The sequence below is a fragment of the Haliaeetus albicilla genome, chromosome 26, assembly GCF_947461875.1.
Source record: "Haliaeetus albicilla chromosome 26, bHalAlb1.1, whole genome shotgun sequence".
NCBI classification, from domain to species: domain Eukaryota; kingdom Metazoa; phylum Chordata; class Aves; order Accipitriformes; family Accipitridae; genus Haliaeetus; species Haliaeetus albicilla.
Window position 1 is genome coordinate 19405211 of NC_091508.1, and position 26193 is coordinate 19431403.

Here is a 26193-nt window from a genome sequence, read left to right on the forward strand (position 1 = left end):
GTGTATATAGGGAGGACAATGACATCTCTTCTCTGCCTTTCCTTTGCCTTCTACAGAACTTATAAGATGAACTTTTCATGTCCTGGTCCATTGGTTGAGTCCATCTCTCCCCTAATTCTTCCTGTAGACCATGAAAATCTCCCTCAAGGTGCCTCATGCTATTGCTCCACCAGTTTGTCCGGCTACCCAAAGCTAAAGATTCTTCCCAATTCAAACCCCAAAGATGGGCTTAGAACAGTCCTTTCTGAGCTGGCATGAAAGGCTGATCCACAGGGAAGCTTGAGCAGGGTTTAAACCATGGCTTTGACCATATAAATCTCACTGGGGTCATCAGGCCAATATCAACTCTCTGTTACTCTGGTTTAATTCTGAAACAACGCAATGTCAAACAAGATGACAAGAATCGCACTGGAAGTTTCATTTGTATCAACTTTCTGTTTCAAATGCTGAAGTTAACTCTTTTCCCCAAGACAATCGCAGGTATCTCTCTCACAGTAGCTTGATGGAAAATGAGATTTCATGTTGAGAGCGCATGCTCCACCGATGGAGACAAAAAGCATTTTAGCCGATATTTGAAGGTCTCAGTTAATGGATGAAGCTGAGGGAATTTGAGAGACAGTATCCTTGGGTCTCAGTTCATTACAGCACTTAGGTACATGCTTAAGTTTAAGCTATGAACAGTCTCACTGAGATCTAATCATGTGCCAAAGTACTTTGCTGGATCAAGGGTATGATATGCTAATGAAGGAAAACAAGTAGGTCTTCAGCTGATGAAGCACACGTTACTGTCAGAGATCAGCAATGATGGAGACTGACTTTCTACAAGTCCGGTCAGAATCTTGCCTGGTTGAAAACAATATGGGCAACAACTAGTGAGAGTCTGGACTTGTAAAACACATGCCCGAAATAGCACAGCAGCTAATTTTAGGCGTCTCCATTTAGAGACATGTGAGGAGGCTATTTTCCTCTGCAGTCAGGGGAAAGGCAGACTCCTCCAGAGGTGATTCAGAGCAGAAGCCTGAGCGAGGTGCTCTGATTCACTTCCTAGCGGAGTCCGTCTCTCCCTCCCCACCACCCAAGAGGCAGCGTAAGGAGCCCCCATAGCCTTGCTCAGCCCCTGCGGGGTCAAATACCGGTGATCATTACAGAAATGCTCTTTTCTGATTGCTGGCAGCTTGGCCTTTAATTGGGGTTAGGCATTAGTGGAATAAATGAGATCAATTTTGTATGATCCCTACAAGTCATTCCTATTCCAACCCATTGGAACAATTCTGCTATGTAGATACAGCTCAACTCAAAGGAGGATAGACCGGATTACCAGAATAAAAATATCTGCAGACCAGACATGCTTGTCTAAGTCTTCCCTTCTCCTGCCTCGGGGTAGCGAGAGGTCTTCAAACTCCTCTGCGTGCAGCCCAGGTAAATGAGCACCCGGCCATGTCCGCTGAGAGCTCACGTACCCCGGGGCAGGCATGGCTAAACGGAAGCCACGCAGGCTCGGGCTGAGCTCAGGTTTTTCTTTTCCTCTTCAAACCAAGAGGGTCTTGTTCTGCTCTTCCCTGCTCCTCACACCTCCCTGAGCAGGTCCTTTGTGGTAGTCAGGATGGGTGCTGGTTCACTTCTGGCTGATGTGTTGGGACGCAGAGACTGAAAATAGCTTCCCCTTTGCTGAGGAAGACTATTAGGCCCCCGGAGCAGTTGTACTGGTTGTACAAAATGTTTCCTCCCCGTTGGCCTTTGAAATACAGGTCGTCCATACATTTTTAATAGTTCCCTGTAATAGTTTTCTTGTCATCGTGCATGAGCGATGGGCATTTTGATCGCTTCTGAGATGCAGACGTCAAAGTTGGCATTTGACCCATGCTGGTTTCAGCAAGTAGTCTCCGAGACCTGGCTGCGTGCGGGTGTCCCGCCGTCCCCTCGCTCTGTCGCTCGAGGTAAGTCGCAGCAGCCCGGTGTGATTTGCTGGAGGAAATATTGCATTTGCACCTTTCTTTTCCCAACCCAGCCTGTCCGCGCTTGGCTTTGGCGAGGACGGAGACGGGAGCAGAGGTGGCAGCATGGGCTCTGGGAAGTGTCTCGGAGCGGATCCGCAGAGACGGTGCTGGCTCGCGTTTGGGTTTTGCTCAGACGCCCACGGATGAAGAGGCTTGAACCAGGATGCCTTTAATGTGAGGGCCCTGATGCAGCAGCATGCTTGGCTGCCTGATTCATTTTAAACTCGGGCGTCATCCCTACCGATGCCGACAGTCGTAGTTCTGTGGGTAACGCGGCAGTGGCAGGAGCACCAGTCGTGGGCTGAGCCCCGTAATGTACACACCGTGGTGCAAACACAACTGTCCCTGACGCAAAGACCTTAAATTACACCCAGTGCTTAATGCTAAATAGGTGCTTAAGTGCCTGCCTAAGTCAGAGCTTCATTTACCGTCTCCTAGCCTGAAAAATGAGAGAAGGGAATATCGTAATAAATCAGATGGCAGCCAAGCTTCAAAATCAGGTCAGCCTAGCTATTGTTTCCCTCCCCTCCTTACACCTTCAGCTCTTTTTCTCATGAGGAGCCCAGCCAACCTCCTTGCATCATTCCTTTGGCAGGGCCAGATGGGCGCTGCGCGGGGAGCCGTGGGGATGCGGCATCGGTCGGCTCGAAAAGATGCCGACGCGGCACAACCGCCCGAGTGGGGCAGGCACCGGTGGGGCCAGCCAGAGCGGGAGCTCCTGCTGTACTTCCCAGCTTCAGGATGCCCTCACCTGCAGCTGGATTTGTTGTGGCAGATGCTGTATAAACAGTAGGGCTGTTTGGATAATGAAGTTTTTACTAGCTGGGAGTAAAGTTTGCACTTAGGCAATCAGTAAGTGTCACTTGCGTACGCGAAGAAATGGTAATGCGCACCTCAGCAAAAGCGTTTCTTAGTCAGATGTGCTTCTGCTCAGCTAAGAGCCTCTCCTCGGGCGACGGCGGGTGCTGCTCCGGCCTCTCAAAGAGGCCATCGTGAGTGATGCATTTTAGCCTTGACTACAACCCTTTTTTTGCATGTGTGATTATTAAATTATTCTCTGCAACGCGGCAGAATAAATGTTTATGAAACCAATTTGAGAGCACGGGGTCATAATGCTATGAGATGCTTTTGATTAACTAGTACCTAATGCATAGGCTGATTACTCTTTAGCTTTGTTGACTGTGTAGGAAAAGGTCAGCGTTCGGCATTGGGATGCGAGTGGGGCTGCCTTGCTGCTGGGGAAGCACCTTCTTAATGAGTCCCTTCTTGTCTGACAGGTGCAAAACATGTCCCAGTCAATAGAGGTGTTGGACAGGCGGACTCAAAGAGACCTACAGTACGTTGAGAAGATGGAAAACCAGATGAGGGGACTGGAATCAAAATTCAAGCAAGTGGAAGAAAGCCACAAGCAGCACCTGGCAAGGCAGTTTAAGGTATGTCTGCTTTCCAAACTGCTAACGAAGCCGTGGCCAGGGATTTAGCGGGGTGCGCACGGGACTGTGGCCCTGGTCCCCGTCAGCTCACGTAGCCGCTGCTCCGGTCGTACATGGCGCTGGTGGCCACCCACCCATGCAGCTCCCTCCTGTCCAAAGCACGGCCAGACCCAGGTTGCAGCATCGCGTCCTCAGCCGCAATACATTTTTCTATAGGGTAAAAGCATAAATCTCCACGTTCCTGTACCCACGAACCACACCTGGGTTGGGGCACTAGGTTTGGGGCAATAGGGCAGCGTAGGATTGCTCTGTGCAAGGCGGGGGGGTCTGCAGGGAGACCCCGGGGCAGCTGAGGTCAGGACAAGGTGGGTTCCCCTCCACGGCAAGGCAGCTCTTCCCCACGCCGTGCCTGGGACCCATTTTTTGGGAAGAGCCAGGACCTGGGGTTCCGTTACATTTCTGCAGCCCGTGGCAAACCGCGATGGGCCGTCACCAAATTGCTTCCCTCCTTGGGGCGGTTGTAGCAATGGGGCAATAGATCAAACATATCAACCCCCCCCAAAAAAAACCCAAAAGTACGACTATTGCAGCTGTCCTCGGGCTGGCAAATGGCCCATCTCAAGGATGTGCAAATGTCCAATTTTGAAGTAATGGTGTTGGCAGCAGAGCCAGCACCTTCTGATGGATTATACGTGTTTTGTCCTGGTGTCGTACAAATGAGAATTAAAGATATGAGCCTTTTAAATGAAGGTGTCATTGCAAGCAATGGTTGAAATTCCAAGAACTTGATTGAGAACAAATGAATTTCCAAAAAGAGGCTGTCAGCAATATTTGGAATCTTAAATTTTAGTAATGCTTTTCATTAATAGATATAAAAACCAAATTGAGAAGATTTCTAGTGAAATTTGGGGACATTTCTGATCAGCTACCCAGCTGATTCCCATTCTCATTTCCAGGCAGCTGCCCAGCTGGCTGGTGTTTTAAAGGAGAAATTTTTAATTGACGTGTTAAATACTGAAATACCAATATTACATCATAAAAAGCTGGGAAGAAGGTTCTTAAAGCTTTTCACCAACTCCACCTCCTCCACTCCCCATCTCCAGTTACCACAGGTCCCTAAATTTAGCTCCGCAGCCTGGATGTAAGGACCATCTTTCTGATTTATGCATGAGTTTCTTTTTTTTTTTTTTATTCTTTTTTTTTTTTCCCCCTCCATTCTGATGAGTTTAATCCTCCCCATTGCCTGCCAGGGAGCTTGCACCGGGAAGTGCAAGTAAATAAGAAAATAAATATATTCCCCACATGCAAACCACAGGAGGGAAAGCCTCTCGACTTAAATAGGAGGGGATGGGAAGGAAAGAAATGAGGCTGAGAACCAATTTCTGATCCCGTTCACCCCCGAGCTGCTTCAGCAGACAGCCAGATGTCACAGCCCTGAGCGCTGTGAACTTGGCCACTGTGCAATAGTTTAAGCAGCACCAGGTATACTGTGTATACTAACATGCTTCATTAACGGGTAGGTGCATGCATATTTATGTCTACTCATTAGCTGCTGGAGCAAAGCATCTTCAACAAAATGCTGCATACCGTGCCTTTAAACAAGGCCTTCATTTAATTAAAGAAAAAAAAAAAAAAGTCTTCTTTTCTGCAAAATAAATTTGATAATTACTTTGATTTTTATGTTCTTTATAGCATGCCTAAAAACAGTAAGGAATTTTTGTCTAATTTGCTGCCAAAGCACCATTTTAAATAACAGCCACAGCATTTTGTTTCTGCTAATGCCAGCATTAAAATGTGAGTGGTTTGGAGCTCTTGTGTTTTTTTTCTCTTTAGTTCCGTAAGAGTATTTGTCTATGAATGGCTATCTATATAAGGCAGGTTAGTGAGCTAGATCCTCAACAGTATTTCATTTTCTTGCTTACAGGGCTAACTTAAAAGCAAGTTTTTTCAATGCTGCAGTGACTGAAGAAGCAGTTCACTCCCATGTAACCATGAAAAGAGGGCCACAGAGCATTTTGCACCATGCATTTATTTTTTTGATTATTTTCCAAATTAGCACCATATCTCACTAAGGAACCTTGAACCACACAACCGAGATCTTCCTTTGCATGCAATTGTAGATGCATTTCATGAATAGTTTGAAACCCTTGTCAATGCATATATATATTATTTTATTTTATTTTTTGGAAAGAAAAAAAAAAGAACTCTTTGTGTATGTGATCTGAAGCATGTAACCCTAAGATGTTGCATTCTAAAAATGACAAATAAAGGCCTTTCCCAAATATTTTGGTGTTCTGCAGCCTGTTTAATATGTTCTTTCCAATACATCATTTGGACCAAAATAATAATTAAAATAATTTTAAAGATAATAATTGTGGGATATGAACATTGCACTCACGTAGGAAGCAACCAGGTCAAGGCAGAGTGTTGCAGATTTTTGCACGCATAGCACTGAACCAAGCTTATTTTAACCTTGCAGGCGATAAAAGCGAAAATGGAGGAACTTAGGCCTTTGATACCAGTGTTGGAAGAGTACAAAGCCGATGCAAAATTGGTATTGCAGTTTAAAGAGGAGGTCCAGAATCTGACGTCAGTTCTAAACGAACTCCAGGAAGAGATTGGCGCCTATGACTACGAAGAGCTTCAGAACAGAGTGTCAAATCTTGAAGAAAGGCTTCGTGCATGCATGCAAAAATTAGGTAGGCTCAGAACAACATGGTGACACTGGCTAAACACCATCGATGTTAAACCACGCATCCCGTCTGGAGGCAGAGATGCTAGACTGGACATCTCCTTGTGCCTGGCCTGGCTGTAAGAGATGAACTCGCACAGCCGGGTTTGATCCTGTAAATATTTATGCTATAAGTAACATTAATCTTGGGAGTAGTCCTGCTGAGGATTACTTGCACGACCAATGTTGCTTATGGCATAAGTGCTTCAGGATCGGGCCCTCGCCTAGGCATGTGACGTTTTGCAGCGTTTGCATAAGTGGACGGTGAAATGCGGGGAAATGCGTGGACTATTGCAAATAACGCTTATGCAAAGCAAACACATGCACCCATTTTGCTTATGCATCGATGTCCGATCTTTTCGCTGACTGGACCTGGCACATCAGCAGAGGTCTCCGCGCACCGCTTTAAGTAGCGTGCGCGCGCGTGCGTGTGTGTGTGCAGGCTGTGACTCGGTTTCCCTTTTTTCCTTTCCTTTCGCATCTTGCAAATCCCTGTTGAGAAGAGCATGATGTAGCTGGTGCGGGTTCGCGGTTTGGTCCGGACTATGCCATGTGCAGGATATAAATCCTCCCCATCTCTCCCGTTCCCTGAGGGAGCCCCTTCCGTCAGGCCAAGTAACCAGCGGTGCTAAAATGCAAGAGATTCATCTGTAATCTCATTCAGAGAGTATTAATTGACTGAAGCCGGTGGGTCCATTGTGGGGAGACACAGCGGTAGCTAAAGCCAGCGTCCGACCCCAGACAGAGGGTGGAGAAGGGGGGAAGAAGGGCACTGCCTCCCGCAGCTGCAAGAAATCTCCCCACCGTTTGTTGGCCTAGCTCTGTCTTGATTTAATTTCTACTTACATTATTGACTTTCTTGTTAAGCAATTTAGATAATCTAAACACATTAACTGCTCTGCAGTCTATTTTGGTAGCACATATGAAATAACACTCTCAGGTAACTTCATGGAAGATCCGATCTCTTCTGAGCACTTTATATCCTTGGCAAGGTAACGCTTTGTTTCTCTCTTGTCTTTGCTGGTGGGATTGCTTTTGCTTGTTTCTAGATGCCTCCACACTTCTGTAAGCAGCCGCCTCCCCTGTATTTCCCCCTGCATTTCCATCCCGACCTCTGTTACCTCCTGTGTCCCTCATAAGCTACCTCTCACTTGGAATCTCAGAAAGGAAAGCAAATTTCCACGTAAGCCTGGATGCTCAGAGGTATTTGAACTACGACCATGCAGCGAGTTGTGCCCAGAGATGCCCCTGGTGAGCTGCCTGGTGGGCAAGTATAACCCCCCATCCCCAGCTAAGTGAGAGGGCAGAGCCTGATTTCTCATTTATTAACGAGCGCTGATGTGCCCCGGGTTGGTTCTGGGGGCAGAACAGGGTGAGGCGAGTGATGCCGTCGCTTTCTGCACCGTGTCTGCGGTCCCGCTCCTCGCCCCGTGATGGTCGTGGGGAAGGCAGCAGGGTTGGGGGATGGCAGAGGAGTCCTGACCTTGTCCTTACCCACTTAAATTTCACCCTGAAAGCTTAACGGGGACAGAAATGATCGAGGTTGTAATGACTTCGTGCTTTCTGTGTTAGCAGAAAGCCTGGAGCTTTGTCATGTGGGGATCATACAGACATCTCAGGAATGACAGTCCTGCAGTGGGTGAGATAAGAAAGGATGGAGAACAGACCCAGGAGTGTCTGGTTGACCAAGGTCACATAGCAACCCCCCCGCAGCCCCACACTGCCAGCACAGGGCAGCTCTGCCCTGCAAACGGCTTTTCTTATTTCTCCCCTCCCGAAGGCAGAGGTGGGTGTGATGAGAGGAGATGGTGCCCAAGGAGGGATCCGCTTGCTGCATCCGTAGCCTTCAGCCCATCTCTTGAAGATGAGGAGGAGCTACAGGTGATGGGGAGAGGGAACAGCAGCAGGACCAGGGATTTGAGTCTGTAGAAGTATTCTCCGAGGGATAGTTCTTTAAAGAAAACCATCCTGGACCCCACAGCCCCTCTCCAGCCGGCCTCGGCGGAGCTGCCCAGCCCAGGCTGACTCCACCAGAGCCAGGGAAGCTGTGATGATCCTCCCGCAGACCCTAGGCAGACTTTAAGAAGTAACTCAAAAAAAAAAAAAAAAAAAAAGATTTTGCTCTTGGACCATCAGCTCCTTCTGCTCTGGACCATGTCCTGGCTCATTCCATCCCCCTCATGCTCAGCTCCTCCAGCTGGGACATCCCCCAAGGCAGCAGCCCAGGTAAGCCTGACTGAGGCAGCTAGGAAGGTGAGCTCTTGCAGGCAACTTTTTCTAGAAACTTTTTGGCGTTTGTTTGGAATCTTTTTGAGGCTTTATTGGGCTTTTTGGCTATGCCCCTTCTTTCTCCTCTTGCTCTCTCTGTGACCGCAGGGTCAGGGCAACTTTTCTGCCTCGGGGCGTCGCGGCACCAGCGGGTGCTCGCGGAGACGGACGCTGAGTCCTGCAAGTGTTCGCCCGTGAGGGTTTGCTGCTCACCCAGGAGGGTGATTTATTTGGTCACTTAACAGCAAACAGCCCAGATTGAATTTCCAATGTTGTTTATCGCTCCGGCGTGTAAACCAGTGAAAATGGTAGTTAATCGAGTTAAATTCGGATAACAACCTTACAGACACTTTGCTGCCTCACGACGAGGCCCTGTTCGCTGAGGATTGCTGTGTGCTGCAAATTAGCTGCTCAGAGGGATTCATTGATGTTTCAAGTAGCACGTTTTAGCTTAGATTTGCTCCTGCGTGAGCCAGCAATACTGCTCACCTGGTGTGTGTGCACTTGCTAGAGCTCAGGGTGCAGCTTAGAGTGCCCAGAACAGGATCAGGGAGCTGCTGCAATAAGCACGGGACAAGGGAAGGTTGGGGATGTGCTGGGTTCCCGTCCAGTTCGCCTCTCCCCATCCTCTGGGAAGCACTGATGCTCGACAGTGCAGCAGCATTTTCCTGAGACAAGGTCCTGTTTTGCATTTTGGGTTTCCTAAGCATTATTGATGGATCAATAGTGAAAACACTTCCTGACTCCGGCATGTGTGTGAAGGGAAAAAAAAATCAATAATGGCATGTTCAATCTGTTATTCTGTTTACACTCTTAAAGATCACTATTTATACAGGGATTTTAACGTTTCCATTAATGTTCTTAAGAGGAGCCTTGGAAGAATGGAAAGGTTGTCACTCCTTGATTCGAGGGGGAATTTAACTTGGCTGCGCTCCGCAGGCTCACATTTGCCTGATAGCACGAGCTTTCCCTGACTCTTGCAAAAAATCCCAGCCCACAATCCTGGCACAGGGATGGGAACAGAGCCCTGCCCGCCCGTCCCAGACGTTTTGGGGATGGGGGGCTCCCTGCCAGGTGACAGAGGCAAGGGCAGGGCACGACCCAACCGCTGCTGCCCCATCCCTGCTTCGGAGGGCTGGGACTGGGATATGGGGGGGATCAGACCTCGGCTTTGTGGGAAACCCCAGCAGGGAAGGTGCTCAGCTGTAGCAGCAGCAGCCCAAGCAGAACCACGGAGTCCAGAAGGAGACGGTGCTGGTGTCGGTGCCGTGGCTGCCTTGGTGGATAAATTGCTGCTGAGCTGCTAAACATCGCTTGTGGGCTGGATCTTAGGAGAAACACAGAGCTGAGGTGTTAGTATCCTGGGAGGATGGTAGCGCTCGTTGTAACTGGGTGGAGGAAAGCGTGTCTTCTCCTGCTGGAAAATTCCTCGTGAGGCTAGAGGAAGGGGCTGTGTGCGTGGACGTGGTGTTTCCTTGCTGCTCTGCTGAGCTGCGGGAGGGCAGGTCGGAGGCAGCTGGCTGGGTCAGCCTGGAGGGTGGCTCGGGAAAAGGCTGATTTGTGCTGTTTTCCAGGAAAGCTGCTGCTCACAGGCTTCCCCTGTGTCCTGGACTCATGGATGAGCACCAGGTCACGCTTTCCTGTTGCACATTTGTCCCTGAGTGACTTGAAATGCCCCTAGCATCCCATGCTCCTGCCATCCCAATGGGAGAGCAGGTTTGCTGCACAAGGCTTAGCACCCATGGGTGCTGGGCTGCCCAGGGCAGGGCTCTGCTGGGCAATCAAGCAGCAGCTTTAGGGCAATCACAGCCAGGGCATAAAAACTCCCCCATGCAAGTCAGTAGAATCTGGTAGAGGAAGGACTTGGATGCTGGGCATCTTGGGCTTTTGCCCCAGCTCTGCTCCCAACCCACCGCTGCACGCTCAGCTCCTCACCCGCAGAGGAGAGCAGTGCTGAGACTGCCCGGGGCTGCCGGTGGGTGCTTCGAGGCTGTGCAGGCTGCTGCTTTTTGCCGGAGCATGGGGAGATGCAAGAATCCCATCCTGTGAGCTACTGCTCTGATTCAAACTGAGACATGTCCAAGGGAAGCAGTAGAAAAGAGTCCCCTCTGCTCCCAGTAAAGTAATCTTCCTGCTTTTAATGATTTCTAGCCCTATAGAAAGAGGGAAAAAAAGCTGATGGTGTTCGGAGTGTGGTTTGGATCTCATTAGGAACGGACGGGTGAATGAGGATCGTAGAGGCTGTAGTTGTCCACCCCTGGGCGGTAAGCCCATGAGAGCTGCAGGGACCTAGCTAACTAGGGGCCTTAAAGGATCCATTTTAAACTTTCCCCCTAGCATATGTGTGCCCATGATAGATTTACAACAAGAAAGAAAACACCTTGCCCTGTGTAAGAGCAACCCTCTTGCATTGCTGAAGAGCTGTTGTGAATGTGCCTCCAGCTAAACGTTTATGAGATGTAGCCTCAGTGCTTGCAAACAACACTAGTTTACCCTTATCAGCTGCTGCTGCTTTTTTTTTTTTTGCTTTTTTTTTTTTACTCTTTTTTTTTTTAATCAATGAGCTTTTATACAACCTTTCTCTCCAGGGAAATGGAAGGAAAGAGATAAAGTGACAGCAATGTAGGGCTTCGATAATAGAAGGCAACATTGAGCAGATCTGTGATTAGAGGAAGGCTGGTCCTCTGCCGGGGGAATTTGCAAGACATTAAGAATTTATTATTTTAACCCATTGCATCCCTTTGTCAATACCTTGCTCTCCTCCTGAGCTGAGAGGTTTTGAATACATCAGGCAGGCAGGAGGATAAATTCCCATACACCGTGTCTCAGGGAGGCCAGGAAAGCTCTCAGCTTTTTGGTGGGATCTCTCTTTATCTGCCTGGTGTCTGAAGGCTGTGGGAAGACTGATGGTCCCCCTGGCCATGTCATGCTGGTGCATATCAAGAATAGCTTCAGCTATTTTATGCCCTGGGCTAAGGTGACCCCTTTGCCCGCAGTTCAGAGCTGAGGTAGGTGGATGTGTCCCGTGGCCGTGATCAGGAATATAAAAGGGCAGATGAGAACAGGCTAAGGAGAAAGGCAGCTAAGAGATATTGCAGAGTGTATGTACTAGAAACATTCAAGGTCAGGTTGGATGGGGCTTTGAGCAACCTGATCTAGTTGAAAATGTCCCTGCTCCTTGCAGGGGGGGTGGACTAGATGACCTTTAATGGTCCCTTCTAACCCAAACCATTCTATGATTCTATGATTCTCCTTGGTCATTTTGAGCAGAAGGACCTTGTTCTGAGCTGGCAGAGCTCTAACCACGGTTCAGCAGCACCTCCATGGGCTCCCACCTGCATCCCCAGCCCTGGCTACCCCCGCTGAGCAGCGGGACCATCCGTACTGCAGTGCAGCTGCAGCGCAGCCTGCAAACCCAGCACCCAGCGCAGCCGCTCCATCCCAGCACTGCCACCTTCCCCTTCCCCAGCCTGCCAGAGGCTTCCCCGTCAAAAAGGAGAAGTCAGGAAACACCTTCTGAATTTCAGGTTGTGGCTGTCCCCCTGGTGCCGCTGACCTTAGCTTGTCTTGCTCAGGAGATGCTGCTGCAGGACCAGTTCTACACTGAATGTGTCTGGGTTTTAAATGAGGGCTCCTGCAGCAGCAGACCATCCAACACCGGCCCCCAGTCCCTCCTGCGGCGTCTTCGTCTATTTGCCCGTCATTCCTTAGTGCCCATATGCTAAAATGCTGGGTTTGCAGGAGACCAGAGTGGCAGCTTTGCTGAAACTTGGGGATATCAGTGGAAATAGGAACTCAGCGTATGGCTGCACCTTCGATGCTGAGCTGTAGCATTGCAGGCATCTATTCACAGGCATCTCCAGAGGGGTGCTTGGTTCAGTATCAGGGGACACAACCATGGAAGGGAAACAAACTGCCACAGGCAGCTGGCACGGCAAGCTGGAGGAGAGGTGCCACTGCTTCACCTCGTATTTAGGGCTTAAAAACACAGTGAGACACTTAGCTGGGCTTGCAAATGTGCTGACATGCCCACTGAATTCAATGGCATGAAATCAACGGTGCAGAGCACCCGAGTACGCTTCAAAACCTGGCTCATAGTGCTGTGCGGGTGCACGTCCCTGTTGTGGTGATGCTGAGTCCGGGCAGGATTCCCAGGGCAGCTCCCGAGGGACCCGAGGGACACCCCACCTCCTGCCTTCCAGCCTGCTGTGTTTGGGTTCCTCTCCTGGAGCTGGCGAAGCCCAGGCTGGCAGAGGAGACAGGAGGAGGCTGGTGAACTCATTAGTGTCTCCTAAGGGTGCAGACACAATAGGGAACAGAGAGGTGGCTGGTAGAAGCCAGTAAATGGTCTTGCAGGGAAGAGATTTATATGGCATATAATTTCCCACCTTTTTTTTTTTGTTCTTCTCCTTTGCATAACCTGTAACAAATACATGTTTCCAGCAGAGCTGGAATAGACATGTTTCTCTTTTTATCTTGGCTGCACCCACTCTATCATAACAGAAATGAGCAGAGCTATTCAGCTAATTTCTCCACCTGGCTGCTTGACCCTGGCTAACTCTTCTCATTTCCTATTCTGTGACATTAGCAGCACGGCTGGTTCAGGAAAGCTTGTTTTCTTGGGGCCGTGTGATAAGGACAATTGTTATTAAGAGGCATGAAACAAACAAAAGCATCCGACAGTTGTTCTTGGCCTAATTACCTCTACCTAATTAAAAACAGAGCTGCCCATCAGTGGGGGAGAGCAGTGGGCAGAGCGGTGTGGGTGGTGGCCGGCTCTGGTGCCCATCACTGGGGCTTCGGGGCTGGTTGGCAAAGACCCACCACCAAAGGAGCCGCGGTGGTGGTCTGACATGGTGCTCACCAGCCTTGCGCTCTTTTTCAGCTTGTGGCAAGCTGACGGGAATAAGTGACCCAATCACAATTAAAACCTCGGGGTCCAGGTTCGGCTCGTGGATGACAGACCCTCTCGCTCCCGAAGGAGAGAACAAGGTAAGACCCCGACACCTTCGTGTTCCCGCCTCCACCGACGCGGCTTTGAAAATTCATTACACCTGAGCACCGAAGCCCAGGTTGTGCCCTGCGAAACCTGTGGAAGGTCGTAATTCATCTCACAGGGCTCTGTTGGCCTCGTCTGCAGTGGGACGGGGCTGAGGATCCCACAGGGAGGGAGGATGAGGAGGGGGCTGAGCAGCCCCATGCAGTGGTCCTTTCCCAGAGCAGGTGAAACTCACTGCAGCGATGAGCGTGCGTGGTCTCAGAAGTGTCACCGTGAGGTCTGTGCCCCCCACGGGAGGGAAAAATCAAATATAGGGTTTCTCATCTGGGTTTGGCAGCCAGCAGGAGCTGGAGCCAAGCAGAGGGACCCACGGTCCCAGGCTGTGCTGCTCTTCTGCTGCCAGTGCCTCCGATAATGTCATCTGACTGCATTTGTCCTCCATCCTCCACCTTCATTGTTGTGAGGAATTAACTGACTGCAGCCAGAGAGAGATTTGTTTTGCTTTGTTTTGGTCTTTTTTTTTTCCATTCAGACCATTCAATTTTGATCCCAAGGAGGTAGGAGGCCAATAACTGGCTGAAAATCAATCCAGGCTTCCCATGACTGATGGAATGGAAAATATCTTGAGTGTTTGCTGAGGATTTGCAGGCAGCAAAACAAAACAAAAACCACAGAGCTTGGCTGCATGGCAATTCCCTCCTGCATGCAGCATCCTTCATCAAAGGATGAAGGCATCAGCCAGGGCTGTATCGGGGCAGCTATTTTGAGAGCTTTGCCCCGTGATCGGCTTTCTGTAGCTAAGACAGGACGAGGGATGCTCTGGAGGAGCCACCCCCAGGGTGGCTTGTGGATGTGCAGCAATGAAGCACCAGTGACTTGAGATGTCAGGCTCTTTCCCTCCAGCAGCTAGCTGGTTGGCACTGCTTCCCCTATGCAACACCTCCATATTTTACAGTTATTAAACAAAATTTCACCTTTACCCCCAATAAGATCCTAATTACGAAGTGAGATGGGAAGTCTTTCCCCACATCACATCTTGCTTTGCTCAAAAGAGGGGACAGACTTGTCCCCTTGGGCTGTGTTTGCTGCATCCCTTGGCACTGACATGATTTATACATCTGTGAAGGAAGAGTCAGGCCTGTTGCAGCTGAAGCTAGTTGATCAAATGCTGAAGATCTTTCCCTGTCTTATGAGAGTTTTGTCTCCAACTAGTATTTTTTAATATTTTTTTTTTACCCATGCCTTTTTCTGCAGTGTATTTTTGTTGTGCGAGTAGACAAGTGGTTTTCTCTGGACTGTAGCTCAAGCTTCACAAGCGTGTATGTGTGTATAATATATAAATCTACTGTGAATTTTATTAGAAACACACAATTAAGCGAACTTCATTGGCTGCCCGGCAGAGTGGGAAACTGGGAATGGGGAGAGATGGGCAGTTTATCATATCTGTCTTATGTCACCAAGCCCCAGGCGGTGTTTGGTGGTTCGTGTGGTCATTTGTTCGTGTCATGAAATCATTGAACACAACTGGGGAAAATTGCGAGTCTCGCAGGAGCAGCCCAGCGGCGAGGCAGCAGGTGGATGCTGAGCGCTGGGATTGATGTGTATTGGCAGGAGAAGGTTGCTCAAAGCCAGCCGGTGCGATGAGACATTGCTATCCATCAATCTCTGCTTCTCCAAAGCATGAAACGCCTTTGGGTCCTGCTGCCTTGCAGGCCCAGTGTGATGATATGGGGTTCTGCTCTTCTGGGCTTCTCTTTGTCTCTCTCAAAACTGAGCACAATGCATTGGCATGTGTAATTTTTTAATACCAAATAATGAAATGGGAGCAGCAGAGAGACAATCAAGTTTTCTGTTTGGTTTTTTTTTGCGATTTCCCAAGCTGGTTTAGTGGAATGCAGGCATTTCATTAAGAGAGGAATGCCCTCCAGTGCCATGTCTGACAGCAGAAGCTCTCCCAGGCTGCAGGCACCTCTCTGCCATGGGCTCAGGAACACGTGTGGTTTTTCTCTGGTGTTTTTGCAGCCATCCTCAAGCCCACAGCAGAGGTGTGAAGATCTGAGCCATTTGCCACGCGTTCATTCCCCACCTCTGTGGTGTTTCCAGGGACGTAACGACGGCAGGCTGAAGTTTCCTACAAAGTTTTTGCAGACCCCGCTTGGCCTTTCAAATCCAGCAGCCAAAAGCAGTTTACATGCACACACCGTGTGTAAATGTTTGTCTGCTCTTCTAAGGGACCCTGGAGACAGCCATATTGCAGAGACAATACTATCATATTTTGCAAGAGGTTTGCAAAAGAAGTTTGCACTACAACATTACCCAAATCTGCATCCTTAAAGGCTTCCGTCTTGCTATTTAATTTACTTTGTCTCCTTCCTAAACAGTTTCTACAGAAAGCGGCTATCTTATTTTTAGGCAGCAACTGCATACAGAATGTCACTCACTGGCTGGATATTTCTGCATGATATTAACTGCACAGCTTTGTCATTTGCCTCCAAATGGGTTTCATATGACAAAAGCCTTTTTTTTTTTTAAGGAGTCTAGACAGTGTCCCTAGTGAACTGGCACTTAAATGATGATCTAAAATCTCTCCCCCCTCTACCAATAGCAGGATTTTGATGTCTTTGTCTCTTATATTTTAGCGGCCTTGGTTTCAGCTTTTGATGCAAAAGTGTATGATTTTTAAACCAATATGGACTTTGCCTGAATTTCCTTGACAATGAGCGATTGCATCCATCACTTCTGCATGCCAAATTAATGGAGTTCTGCACAGCAGCTGGTATAATTTACTGAGTGCTACCATGATGGGGCTTACGGGAAGCAAAAGCGGCATCAACATAATAGGCTGGGTTTAGCCAGAGAAAATGTTAATTGCCCTCTCGAAGGATGGTGCCAGTCATGCAGCATTCCCAGGGAACCTTTTAAGCTCCCAAGTTCCTGGGGAGATACCAGGTTACCCCCTGGGAAAGCTTTGCTATTCAGTTGATTTCTTGGCTGATTTTGGGTTCCAAAAGTTGGGTTTATTTCTGGGTGTAGGTGGCAGGTGTTGGACACATCATTTTCCAGCAGGTTGGATTCCTTGCTCTGGATTTCGCTCCCAGCTCAGTTTCTAGGGTGATGTGCAAAGGGCTCAGCTGGGTCTTTGCTGTTTTCTAACCCCACGTGTTTCTGTTGCTCGCCCAGGTCTGGTACATGGACAGCTACCACAACAACCGCTTCGTCCGCGAATATAAATCCATGGCAGATTTCATGAATACTGACAATTTTACCTCTCACCGTCTCCCTCACCCGTGGTCAGGCACCGGTCAAGTGGTCTACAATGGCTCTATCTATTTCAATAAATACCAAAGCCACATAATTATCAGGTTTGACTTGAAAACAGAGACCATTCTCAAGACTCGCAGCCTAGATTATGCCGGCTACAACAACATGTACCACTACGCCTGGGGTGGCCACTCGGACATTGACCTCATGGTGGACGAGAACGGGCTGTGGGCCGTCTACGCCACCAACCAGAACGCGGGCAACATCGTCATCAGCAAGTTGGACCCCAACACCCTGCAGAGCCTCCAGACCTGGAACACCAGCTACCCGAAACGCAGCGCCGGGGAGGCCTTCATCATCTGTGGCACGCTCTACGTCACCAATGGCTACTCGGGAGGTACCAAGGTGCACTACGCCTACCAGACCAACGCCTCCACCTACGAGTACATCGACATCCCCTTCCAAAACAAGTACTCGCACATTTCCATGTTGGACTACAACCCCAAGGATCGGGCCCTCTATGCCTGGAACAACGGGCACCAAATACTTTACAATGTCACCCTCTTCCACGTCATCAGGTCTGACGAGTTGTAGTCCATCCTTGTTTAGAAACTGATTTAGAAAAAAAAAAGGAAAAAAGGGAGAAACAAATTAAAAAAAAAAAAAAAAACAACAAACTAATATCAAGGAAACACACTTCAAATAAGTAAATATATAAACAGCTGCCAAAATTAAGACCAACGTCATGGAGGATTACTCAGCATAAACCTGACAGATCAGCATTACCTCTACATTTCTAGAAGTCTGGCCCTGTGTTATAGACTCACAAATAACCATGTACTTGCAGCTGGAACTGCACTTAAAGAACCACTTAAGTTTGGGGTTTTGTTTTGTTTCTGTTCCGATAGCAAACCTATAGTACATACTAAAGAAGTAAGGCAATGACTGTTGAAAGTTTATCCTTGGGAGACTCGCTCTCTTCTGTGTGTGGGTTGCATGGACATTTTCCCGACGTCACGGTCAGCTGTGATGGATGTGTGATTTGTATTTCTAAGCAGAAAAAGCTGACCCGTGAGGAGCTCTCGCTGTCTGAACAAGACCTATCACAGGTTAGTTTTCTTCGCCTTCCATTGCAGCTACTGTCTCTCAACTGTGTTCTTGTCACTTAGATTAACTGTGCTGAGACCTGAAGTAGCTCATGGATCTGTGTCTTAGTAACTATTAAACACGATGGTTTAAGTATGTATTATGAACAAGTTGTTGTACCCATATTGTTTGAACTTATGTATTCAGCAAATATATTGTATAATGTATGTCTGTTATTTACCAGAGGTGGCAAAACTTTGTATGTCCAGTTTATGCAATGAATGTTGTAAATGCAATGATGTAGTTTGGATTAATAAATGATGGTTTTGTTTCTAAAAAGAAAAAAAAGATCAGTGTTCACCCTTATACACAGATAACCAATTTCATGTTGATAATTACAAGAATATTCTCTTACTGTTATACTATCTACAAAGCATTATGGTGGTTGGAAATAGCTTCTGTGGAAATTCTGTGGCATCAGATTCCCATGGGAAGCCCTGTTTATGGAAGTGTGAAGGTCATTAATTTTTTTTTAAGAGGAAAACTTTGTACTATCCACAGTTATCTAAGGAACAATAAAAATATTAGGAGACTTCCCTGCTTTGTTTTTTGTCTTCTCTGTACAAGTGACTGACAAGGGGCTGACAGCGGAGTGGGGTTGGGGGGGGGAACAGCGTTTGATATCAGTGCTACAACAGGAGGAAATTGTGCCGTCTGTCGCTTTCGTAAAGAGTTGGAGACACAGTGCCTCGGACTGCTAAGTGCAGTTGGATCATTTTCCTTCTCAGATGCTTAGAGTGCTTCTCATCCTGAATTTGGTATAGTCTTATGCTGGTGAAAATCTCCTTCCATTTAATACAGCTAGCACTGTGATGCTTATTATAACGAGCAACTGTTACCGTTGGGGCCTGAGCACTCAACACAATCGTGCTTCTCGTTTCTGCCAAAGCAGGGGCCTCACAGTGTTGCTGGATGCTGCAGTACCGCAGCGCGCACCTTGAAATGATCCGAGGCACTCTGCCAGCTGAACGCTCCTAAAGCTCTTGATATTTTGAAGCTTAAGATGCTGGATGCGAACATGCTCCTCAACCGTGTTTAACAAATCCTGCACTTGCCCGCTCTCCCTTCACACACTTCCACCATATGGTCTCCCTACGGCTCATTTTACTGGGAAGCCAGCACCACTGGCAGCTTCTTTCTGCTGCCGCCACTGGTGTGGGGTCCCATCTTTCCCTCTGGTGTGATACGTGGGGTCCCACCTTTCCCCTCTGCCCCAAGGAGAGCAGTATTCAGCAATCCCCACACCACAGCCAGCCCTAGGTGAGGGGACAGGACCCATCCTGCCCTCGCTGCCCAGCTGCTGAGCTGGATCTCGCGGGCAGCAGGGATGCCTGGTACCTGCACAAGCTCCAAAGGGCTCACTTTTGTCGTCATTAGACCCTTGTTGCCTCCTTTCCGAACAGAGAAGCGGGTCACTGTATTTGGCACCACCAGGCATGACGATTTTTCAGCCAAGTGGTACGTGAACGGCTATATTGGCTGATGAGGTTCAGCCTTCAAACTCAGCAGACTTGATACATTGGGGCTCTAGGAAGGAGCGCGGATCAGTGAGGTCAGGAAATTGAATATAAGTAATTGGTGACTGCTGCAAATTGCACATATGGATTTCAACCTCTCAGCCTTAGCAGAAGATCCCTGCTGGGCTCTTCAGCAGGAGGAGAGGGGAAAGAAAAAAATGGTGTAGTGTGTTTTCCCAGAGCTGGATTAAACCACAAGCAATGAACGATCCTCCACATGTGGATGTTTGAGCCAGTTATACGGGTTTGAGATACCGCCCTGTGTCAGCACTACTCCTCTTCTGAAATGCTGACTGTATCCAGAATGGGGACAGCTCTCTGAGGATTTGTTTCTGTGCTACGCACACCATATTTCCAGGGCTCTGGACTGCCAGGTTTGTGGAGATCTTTGGTATTTAGCAGCAGTTTTCCCTCCAAGAAGCTAAAAAAGGGGACTAGAGACCCTCGGTGTAATTGGCAGCAGTATTGATCTTCAATGCACAAGAGAAATGTGTTAAGCCAAAAAACTGTAAGGCACCTGCAGTCATTTCTATTTAATTAATGTATTTCTTCAGTGCAAACTCATTTAAGGGGAGCGTGCTGTTTTTATAAGATTTAGAGCTGGATCCAGCAACCGCTGCAATCAATGGGATGGATGCGGATGCCTACAACAGGGGCTGAGCTTTTGCAGCCAACTGAACCTGCTTGCTGCACAACTCCTCAAGTGCATCCTCTTGCACAGTCATGCCGTAGTTTTGAATCATGGCTCTTGTCAGCTGTATTACACGCTGAATTGCTTTTCAGTGCAGATTATTGTCCCAGCAGCTGGGCTTTGCATACAGTTTCCTACCCGCCTGCATGCCATGGAGCTGTGCTAATCGTCCTGAACACCAGACGGTTCTTCTCGAAGACCTCTGTAGGTGTTCACGGAGATTGTCCCAACCAATCTGTCCAGTTTTGGGGAGATGGTTCAAGTAGATGAGAGCACATGGCAGGGCACCACCCAAATCTGCTAGCATCCCGACCAGGCACACTGCCACACCGAAGCACTGCCATGTGCCAAATTACCCAAAGTCAGCTTTGTCATTAGGCAAGATTTAAGGACAAAAGAACACCTTTGCTTCAAAACATTGATCTGCAAAAATAAATTGAATTACAGAAAGGCAAAATAATGCTGTTTGCTTTAGGGCACAGCTACATTTAGATTCTAATTTTCCTAGTGCAATTCGTTTAAGACAAGACTCAACAGCACAAGATGTCCTTGAACACAACAAAGACAGAGAAGCTTTTCTGTAACATGCACCCAAAGTTAATGAGATGAGAAAAGTGCTTTAAGGGGTGTACCTTTGTCCTATTTGCCTGTAGTGCAATATTCTATAAATGGATCCATATGGTCATATACTTAATGGTATGTATTACTTTTCAAGTGGATGAGCCATTCAAAGGCAAGTACGTCCCAGAGGATTGCTTTCTATAGCCTATGACTTAATTATTTGGTGCACGAGGCTTGCTGTCCAAATTTAGTCACGGGAGTCAGTGAGTTACTTCAGAGAAACATCTGACCATACTTTTGTATGTGTGTTTATGTGTTGTTAATATTTTACAAGGGATTAATTTAAAAGCACTATACTAGATATTTGTCAGGGTTTGGCTTTGATGCAGAGAGCAGGTTCTGCTCCCAGCCTCATCAACCATGCCGAGTCCCAGCTCCATAGCTGAGCAAGCAATGGGACAGATTTAATTTTGCATGTCATAACATTGCTGTCCTTCATCCTTTGAGTCAGATGAACCAATACTCTCCAGCTGGTTCATACCTGCCTTGGGATAAATGAGGTATCTGATGGGTTTGCTCTCATTCTTGCAGTTCACCAAGCCATGGTCCTTTTCTAGCCTTTGCTCTGAGACGACCCCCTTCTCTGAAGCCTCGTGCCCACCCCAGAGGATGCCTGCCCACCTTTTGGGCATGGTAGGACACGAACGCAGCTACGTGCCTCCCGACAGCATGGCCGTGTGTCTGGCCAGCTCAGACCCCAGGCAAAACAGCTCCCTCCCCCTTGTCACCGTGATATTTCCGTCATTCTCCAGGCCACGTCTAGCAACACGTGTAACTGGTTTTGTGTGCAGGGGAGAGCCTGGCTTTTGGGGCTGACATATGGAAACCAAAGCTCATCCTTCCCCCACCAGTGGCAAAGCCCACGGGGAGCAGCAGCGGGCTGTGAAATGCAGCTTAGAGCTGCGATAGCACTTACACAGACTGTCCCGTTGAATTAAATGAAGCTCACTCAGCACCTGGCCTAAAACCCAGGCAGAAATACTGACTGTTGCTTAGCATCATCACAACACTGGGAGCTAAAAATTTTCCTTTCTTCCTTTGCTGTTACTTCTCTGACCTTCATTAGTTCTGCAAGCGCCGAATGCAGAGCCCATATGGAGACAGTTATCACAAAAAAATGAATCCTGGCCCCTTAATTAGCTCCTCATTATCTGAGAGCTCCATATTGAAGCATTAAGACGTTGCAAAGCAATTTGTTGAGTTTCCAATTAAAACTTTTTAGAATTGTTGAGCCTTTTAATACTTTGTGTTTACAAATTGCCTTGGACCTACACCAATACACACATTTCCTTCACTGGGGAAATATAGCTGAGGAGCTGATAGTTATTAATATAAAATCCTTGGTTTTAATAAAGTCATAAACCATGTCAATGAAGCTGCTCTTTTTATACCTGATACAATAGACGTGACTCTCTGAATGAGTGCAGAAGACTGAGAATCATTAAGAGGGCAATTATAGGCTGATTTCCTAATAACTCCGCTTTTACAGCACTGTAAAAATGAATGTACACATCCCTCTTTATATTAATTTACCCTGGATATGTTCCTACCAGATGACAGTAGGTGCCGAGACCCTCCGTTTCTGCAGGGGTGAAAGAGGAGTTAGCAAGGCTCAGCTCCTCCCAACAGCACATTGCAGGATCAGGCCAGTCATGAATAAATAAAAGCCAGATGGGCATGGATTATATTCACTGTATTGCGCAAGCTGTTAGCTGGAGGAGTGCAGCTACGAACGCGGAAGAAAAGTGGGTGTCTCCTAGTTAGCACAGAATCACACAGGCTTCACCTGGGTTCCTCGGATGAGTCTATGGCCTGATCTACTGTGGTGGCCAAAAAAATCGGGAGGTGGCTGGCCGATTGACAAGCCCAGGACCGAGCTCTTCTTAAAATCTGCAGAGTCAACATGAAGCAAGGGGAGCAGCAGCGGCTCTGCTGACCTGGGGAGGGTTTAAGTGATTTGCTTAAAACCTCTTAAAAATGGTTCCCAAGCCATTTGGAAGGGATGGCCATCTCCACATCGCATCCGACGAGTATAAAGGAGGGATGCAGCTTGTCTGCAGCAGAACAGGCACCAGCCCGCAGAGCTTTAACTCACCCCAAAGAGCTGCTTCGTCCTGTAAAATAGTCCCCAGGTGCTCCAGGCTGAATAAGTTCATGGCCATTAAGAGCCTGTTGTCTAATCATCATAGGAAGACGCCTATCACCGAGGGGAGCCGACCGAGGGAAGCGGCTTTGGTGTGTGGCAGAGCTGTACGGAGGGATCTGTGCAAGCCATGACAAACAGCACCGTGCTGAAGCGACGTGCGCTGGGCTTTTGTTCTCAGCCTGTGCCGAGGACTTGTGATAATATGGTACTTATGTTCTTTGGGATGTTGTAAAGCCATGAGCTGATCTGTATTGAACATGTCATTTGTATTCCCACGCTGTTTTTTTAAGCAAATCTGTCAAATAAAACCAAAAAAAGAATGAAAAGAGGAATGCAAAGGAGTGATTACATAAGGAATTTACTGCGCAGGCAGTCCTGGCCACTCCGGGCACCGGCGGCTTCGTGGCTTTGCTGTCCTCCGAGAGGGGGTAGAAATGACCCTGAGAAACAGCTTTGGTCTGGAACAGAGAGCAGCACCCCAGAATACCGGCTGACACCCAGACAGGGGCTAAGGGCCATCTGCAGCCGCTGTGGAACTGCCTTTGTCCATAGGTGGCTGCTTCCCCCCTGGCCCTCGGCATCCTCGGAGCTTCAGGGCTGCTTCGCAGTGAATCATCTCCTTCTCTACAGATAAGGGCTGAGCTCTTTCTCACCCTCCCTCTGGCTTTTTGGTCCGGCTTTTAAAGACCTCCTGGCTTTCAGGATCATTTTTTCATGCCCTTCTGTGCATACTTTCCCATTTTTGCACTTTCTGAGTGCCCAGCTACCAAAAAAAAAGGTGTCTACAGGCAGATCAGCACCGGCAGCAGCGATGTGGGTCCTTCCTCAAACACGCATAGCGAGCCCCCAGCAACGCAGGCAAGGGACCTTGGGGAAAGGAAACATAAATCTGCCATCTGTGGCAATTTAGCATTTACCAGTCATATTGCACTAGGGCACTGTCACTTTGAATGAATGTTAAAGCATTTCCTTTCTGTGGCCTGAGCAGTCTCCTTTTCCCATCAAATTGGCCATGGCGTGCCATAATAAAACAGACATTCTGTGGCTGCAAAGGGTCACTCAGAGGGGCTGACTTTAACTCAGGGAGGTCCCCTTTTGAAGGAGACATTCAATTAAAGTTTTATTGCAATTCTGCAATGTGAAGCCGCAAGGGTGAGTCTCAATAGCTGTGCTGGGATTTTAAATTAGCAGCCGAGTACGAATTTGCCAGTGATCCTGGCCGTGAGCACCGGGCAGTCAGCTGTGCTTGGCTGCGGGAGTGAGATCCAGGGAAAACACAGTGGTGGCACCGTGCACTTGGCTTTGCTTTTCATGACTAGCAGGATGAGCAAGCACAACTGTGGGATGACCTGGGAGCAGATGTGGTGGAAAGATGAAAGCACAGCTCTGGCTTTCTGGAGTGCCACGGTGAGAGGGACCATCTGGGAGCTGGGGTTCAGACAGCACTTTGAGATATGAGACTTGGGTGACTCCTGCAATCCAGGAGGAGTTTGCATGAAGAAAACGTATTAGGTTAGGCCCACTGTCTTTTGAGAACAAATATTTGTGCTCTCAAGCAAGATTTCCACTTGCAAACACCGCTTGAGAGCTGGCAGCCTTCACATGCGAACACACAGACCGCACGGCGCATTGAAGAGCTCAGACAGGAGCTGAGAAGCGTTTCCAAACTTCCACATTTCTTCTTTCTTATCATTTCCCCTGAGAAAGCAGGAAGAATCAGTCCAAATCACTGATGCAGCGTTCAGGACTTGCAGTGAATGGAGCAAAACAGGGCTGCAAACCTCTGCTACAGCCACGGTGACAACAGCAACGATGATGACGATGATACCAAGCCGGGTCTGAGCATCTGTGTCCTTGCTGGACCCAGGGCTGGGCGCTGGTTTTCCTCTACGGATTTTAGGTTCAAAACCCCACTCATCCCTGGGAAGGAAACCAGCCTCTGGAAATGCAGGGCTTTCAGCAGGAAGAGATCACGAATTTCTGCCGAGCATCCCGAAGTACTTAACACGTTACTGACACACGCACCGCTCGAGTGCAGGTGCTTGGAGCCCAGCCGCTGCCGCAGTAAAGACAGAGGAGGGTAAGCTGTTGTAAATGAACAGGGCTCTGCGCCCAGATTTTAGCCATAACACTTTCTTTCAAAAACTCAATAAACTGGTGTTTTGCACAGGAAAAACTGTCAGACTTTTAATTACCAGCCATCGTTACTGTGTTATCATAATGCGAGTGAATAGAAGCTGCTCTGCGACTGCCAGATGTTCACACTCCGGCTCGTTACAGCAGCGATGAGCACAGCGCTGCCCGGCCCCGGCTGGGAGCCAGGATGAGGAACCCCGGCCCCGCCACCCCAGGCACGCACAAATCTGGGATAAAGAGCTGTAAAATGTTCCAGCCTTCGGCATAAAAATAGCCTCTGCAGTTAAACCAGATGGGATAAAACCTGTGGAAGGGCAATCAACCCGCATGCACCAGGGCGCACGATGGTTTTCAGCTAAGGGTCAGGAAGAAATTTGTCCTGAGGGTGATGCTATCTAATGGACTGTGCTCGGAGTTGTAATGCTCTCTGCTGAAAGCGTGCAGCAGTAGCTGCTGCTGGAAACAGGCTACCAGACCTGATAGTCCACAGCGTTGCTTAAATACGTTTTGCATTTTAAATATTAAACACAGTATTAATATTGTAATTCCCGTCTGTTAAATCAATACCGTAGGTACTCTGTTATGTCAAACACCCACCCCGACCCTGGCCGGAGTCCTCGAGCGCTGCAGAAACTGCTGGGGCTCTGCCTGCTCACTGCAGGAGCCCAGACAGCCCGGTGGGTTTGGCTGGTTTTGGTTTCAGCCCAGTTGCAGCTCAGACTCCATGAGGGCATAAAAATGGTGGCAACTAATTAATTCCCTGGAAGGGAATGGAGGTGCAGGGTAGGACACCCCATGGGACCGTGCAGCCGGGCCACCGGTGCCTGGAGAGCACACCCAAGGATGTCCTTCAGCGAGGAACGAGAGCTGCTTGTAAGCAGAGAGGAGAAAAAGTACAAAACTGGGGAACTTGGATCACTTTATCCCATAGCAACAAGCCCGTTCAACAGGAGGAGCGTGTTCACAGCAGAGCCCTAAAAAAGGAGCTGTTAAAATAAACATTGGCATATCTCACACCTCCCTCTTCCCTGAAGGATGCTCTCTGGAAGCACATGTGGACAAACTAGGGAAGGGAAGGGAAAGGAAGAGAAGGAAAGTAGTGATGAAGGGGAAGATTAGAGGTACTCTAATTAAGTGCCGAAATTAATCCTCTGTTGTCTTTCACTATCTAATATGTTTAATCATTATGGCTTCTCTGTTGTTCACTGATGAATCCAGCAGTCTCTTTCAGAGCATCTGGTCATATT

General features: G+C 48.3%; 1 protein-coding gene across 2 annotated transcripts in view; it reads left to right on the forward strand.

Moving 5' to 3' along the window:
* OLFM1 (olfactomedin 1) overlaps positions 1 to 18371 on the forward strand; it is a 34483-nt gene extending 16112 nt beyond the window's left edge. For both annotated transcript variants that reach the window (XM_069771053.1, XM_069771052.1), the window contains exons 3-6: positions 3275 to 3430; positions 5910 to 6129; positions 13315 to 13421; positions 16609 to 18371. In XM_069771053.1, coding sequence (XP_069627154.1) covers positions 3275 to 3430; positions 5910 to 6129; positions 13315 to 13421; positions 16609 to 17283 — 1158 coding nt within the window. In that variant the 3' untranslated portion in view covers positions 17284 to 18371. The remainder of the gene's footprint in view (positions 1 to 3274; positions 3431 to 5909; positions 6130 to 13314; positions 13422 to 16608) is intronic.
* The last annotated feature ends 7822 nt before the right edge of the window (positions 18372 to 26193 follow it).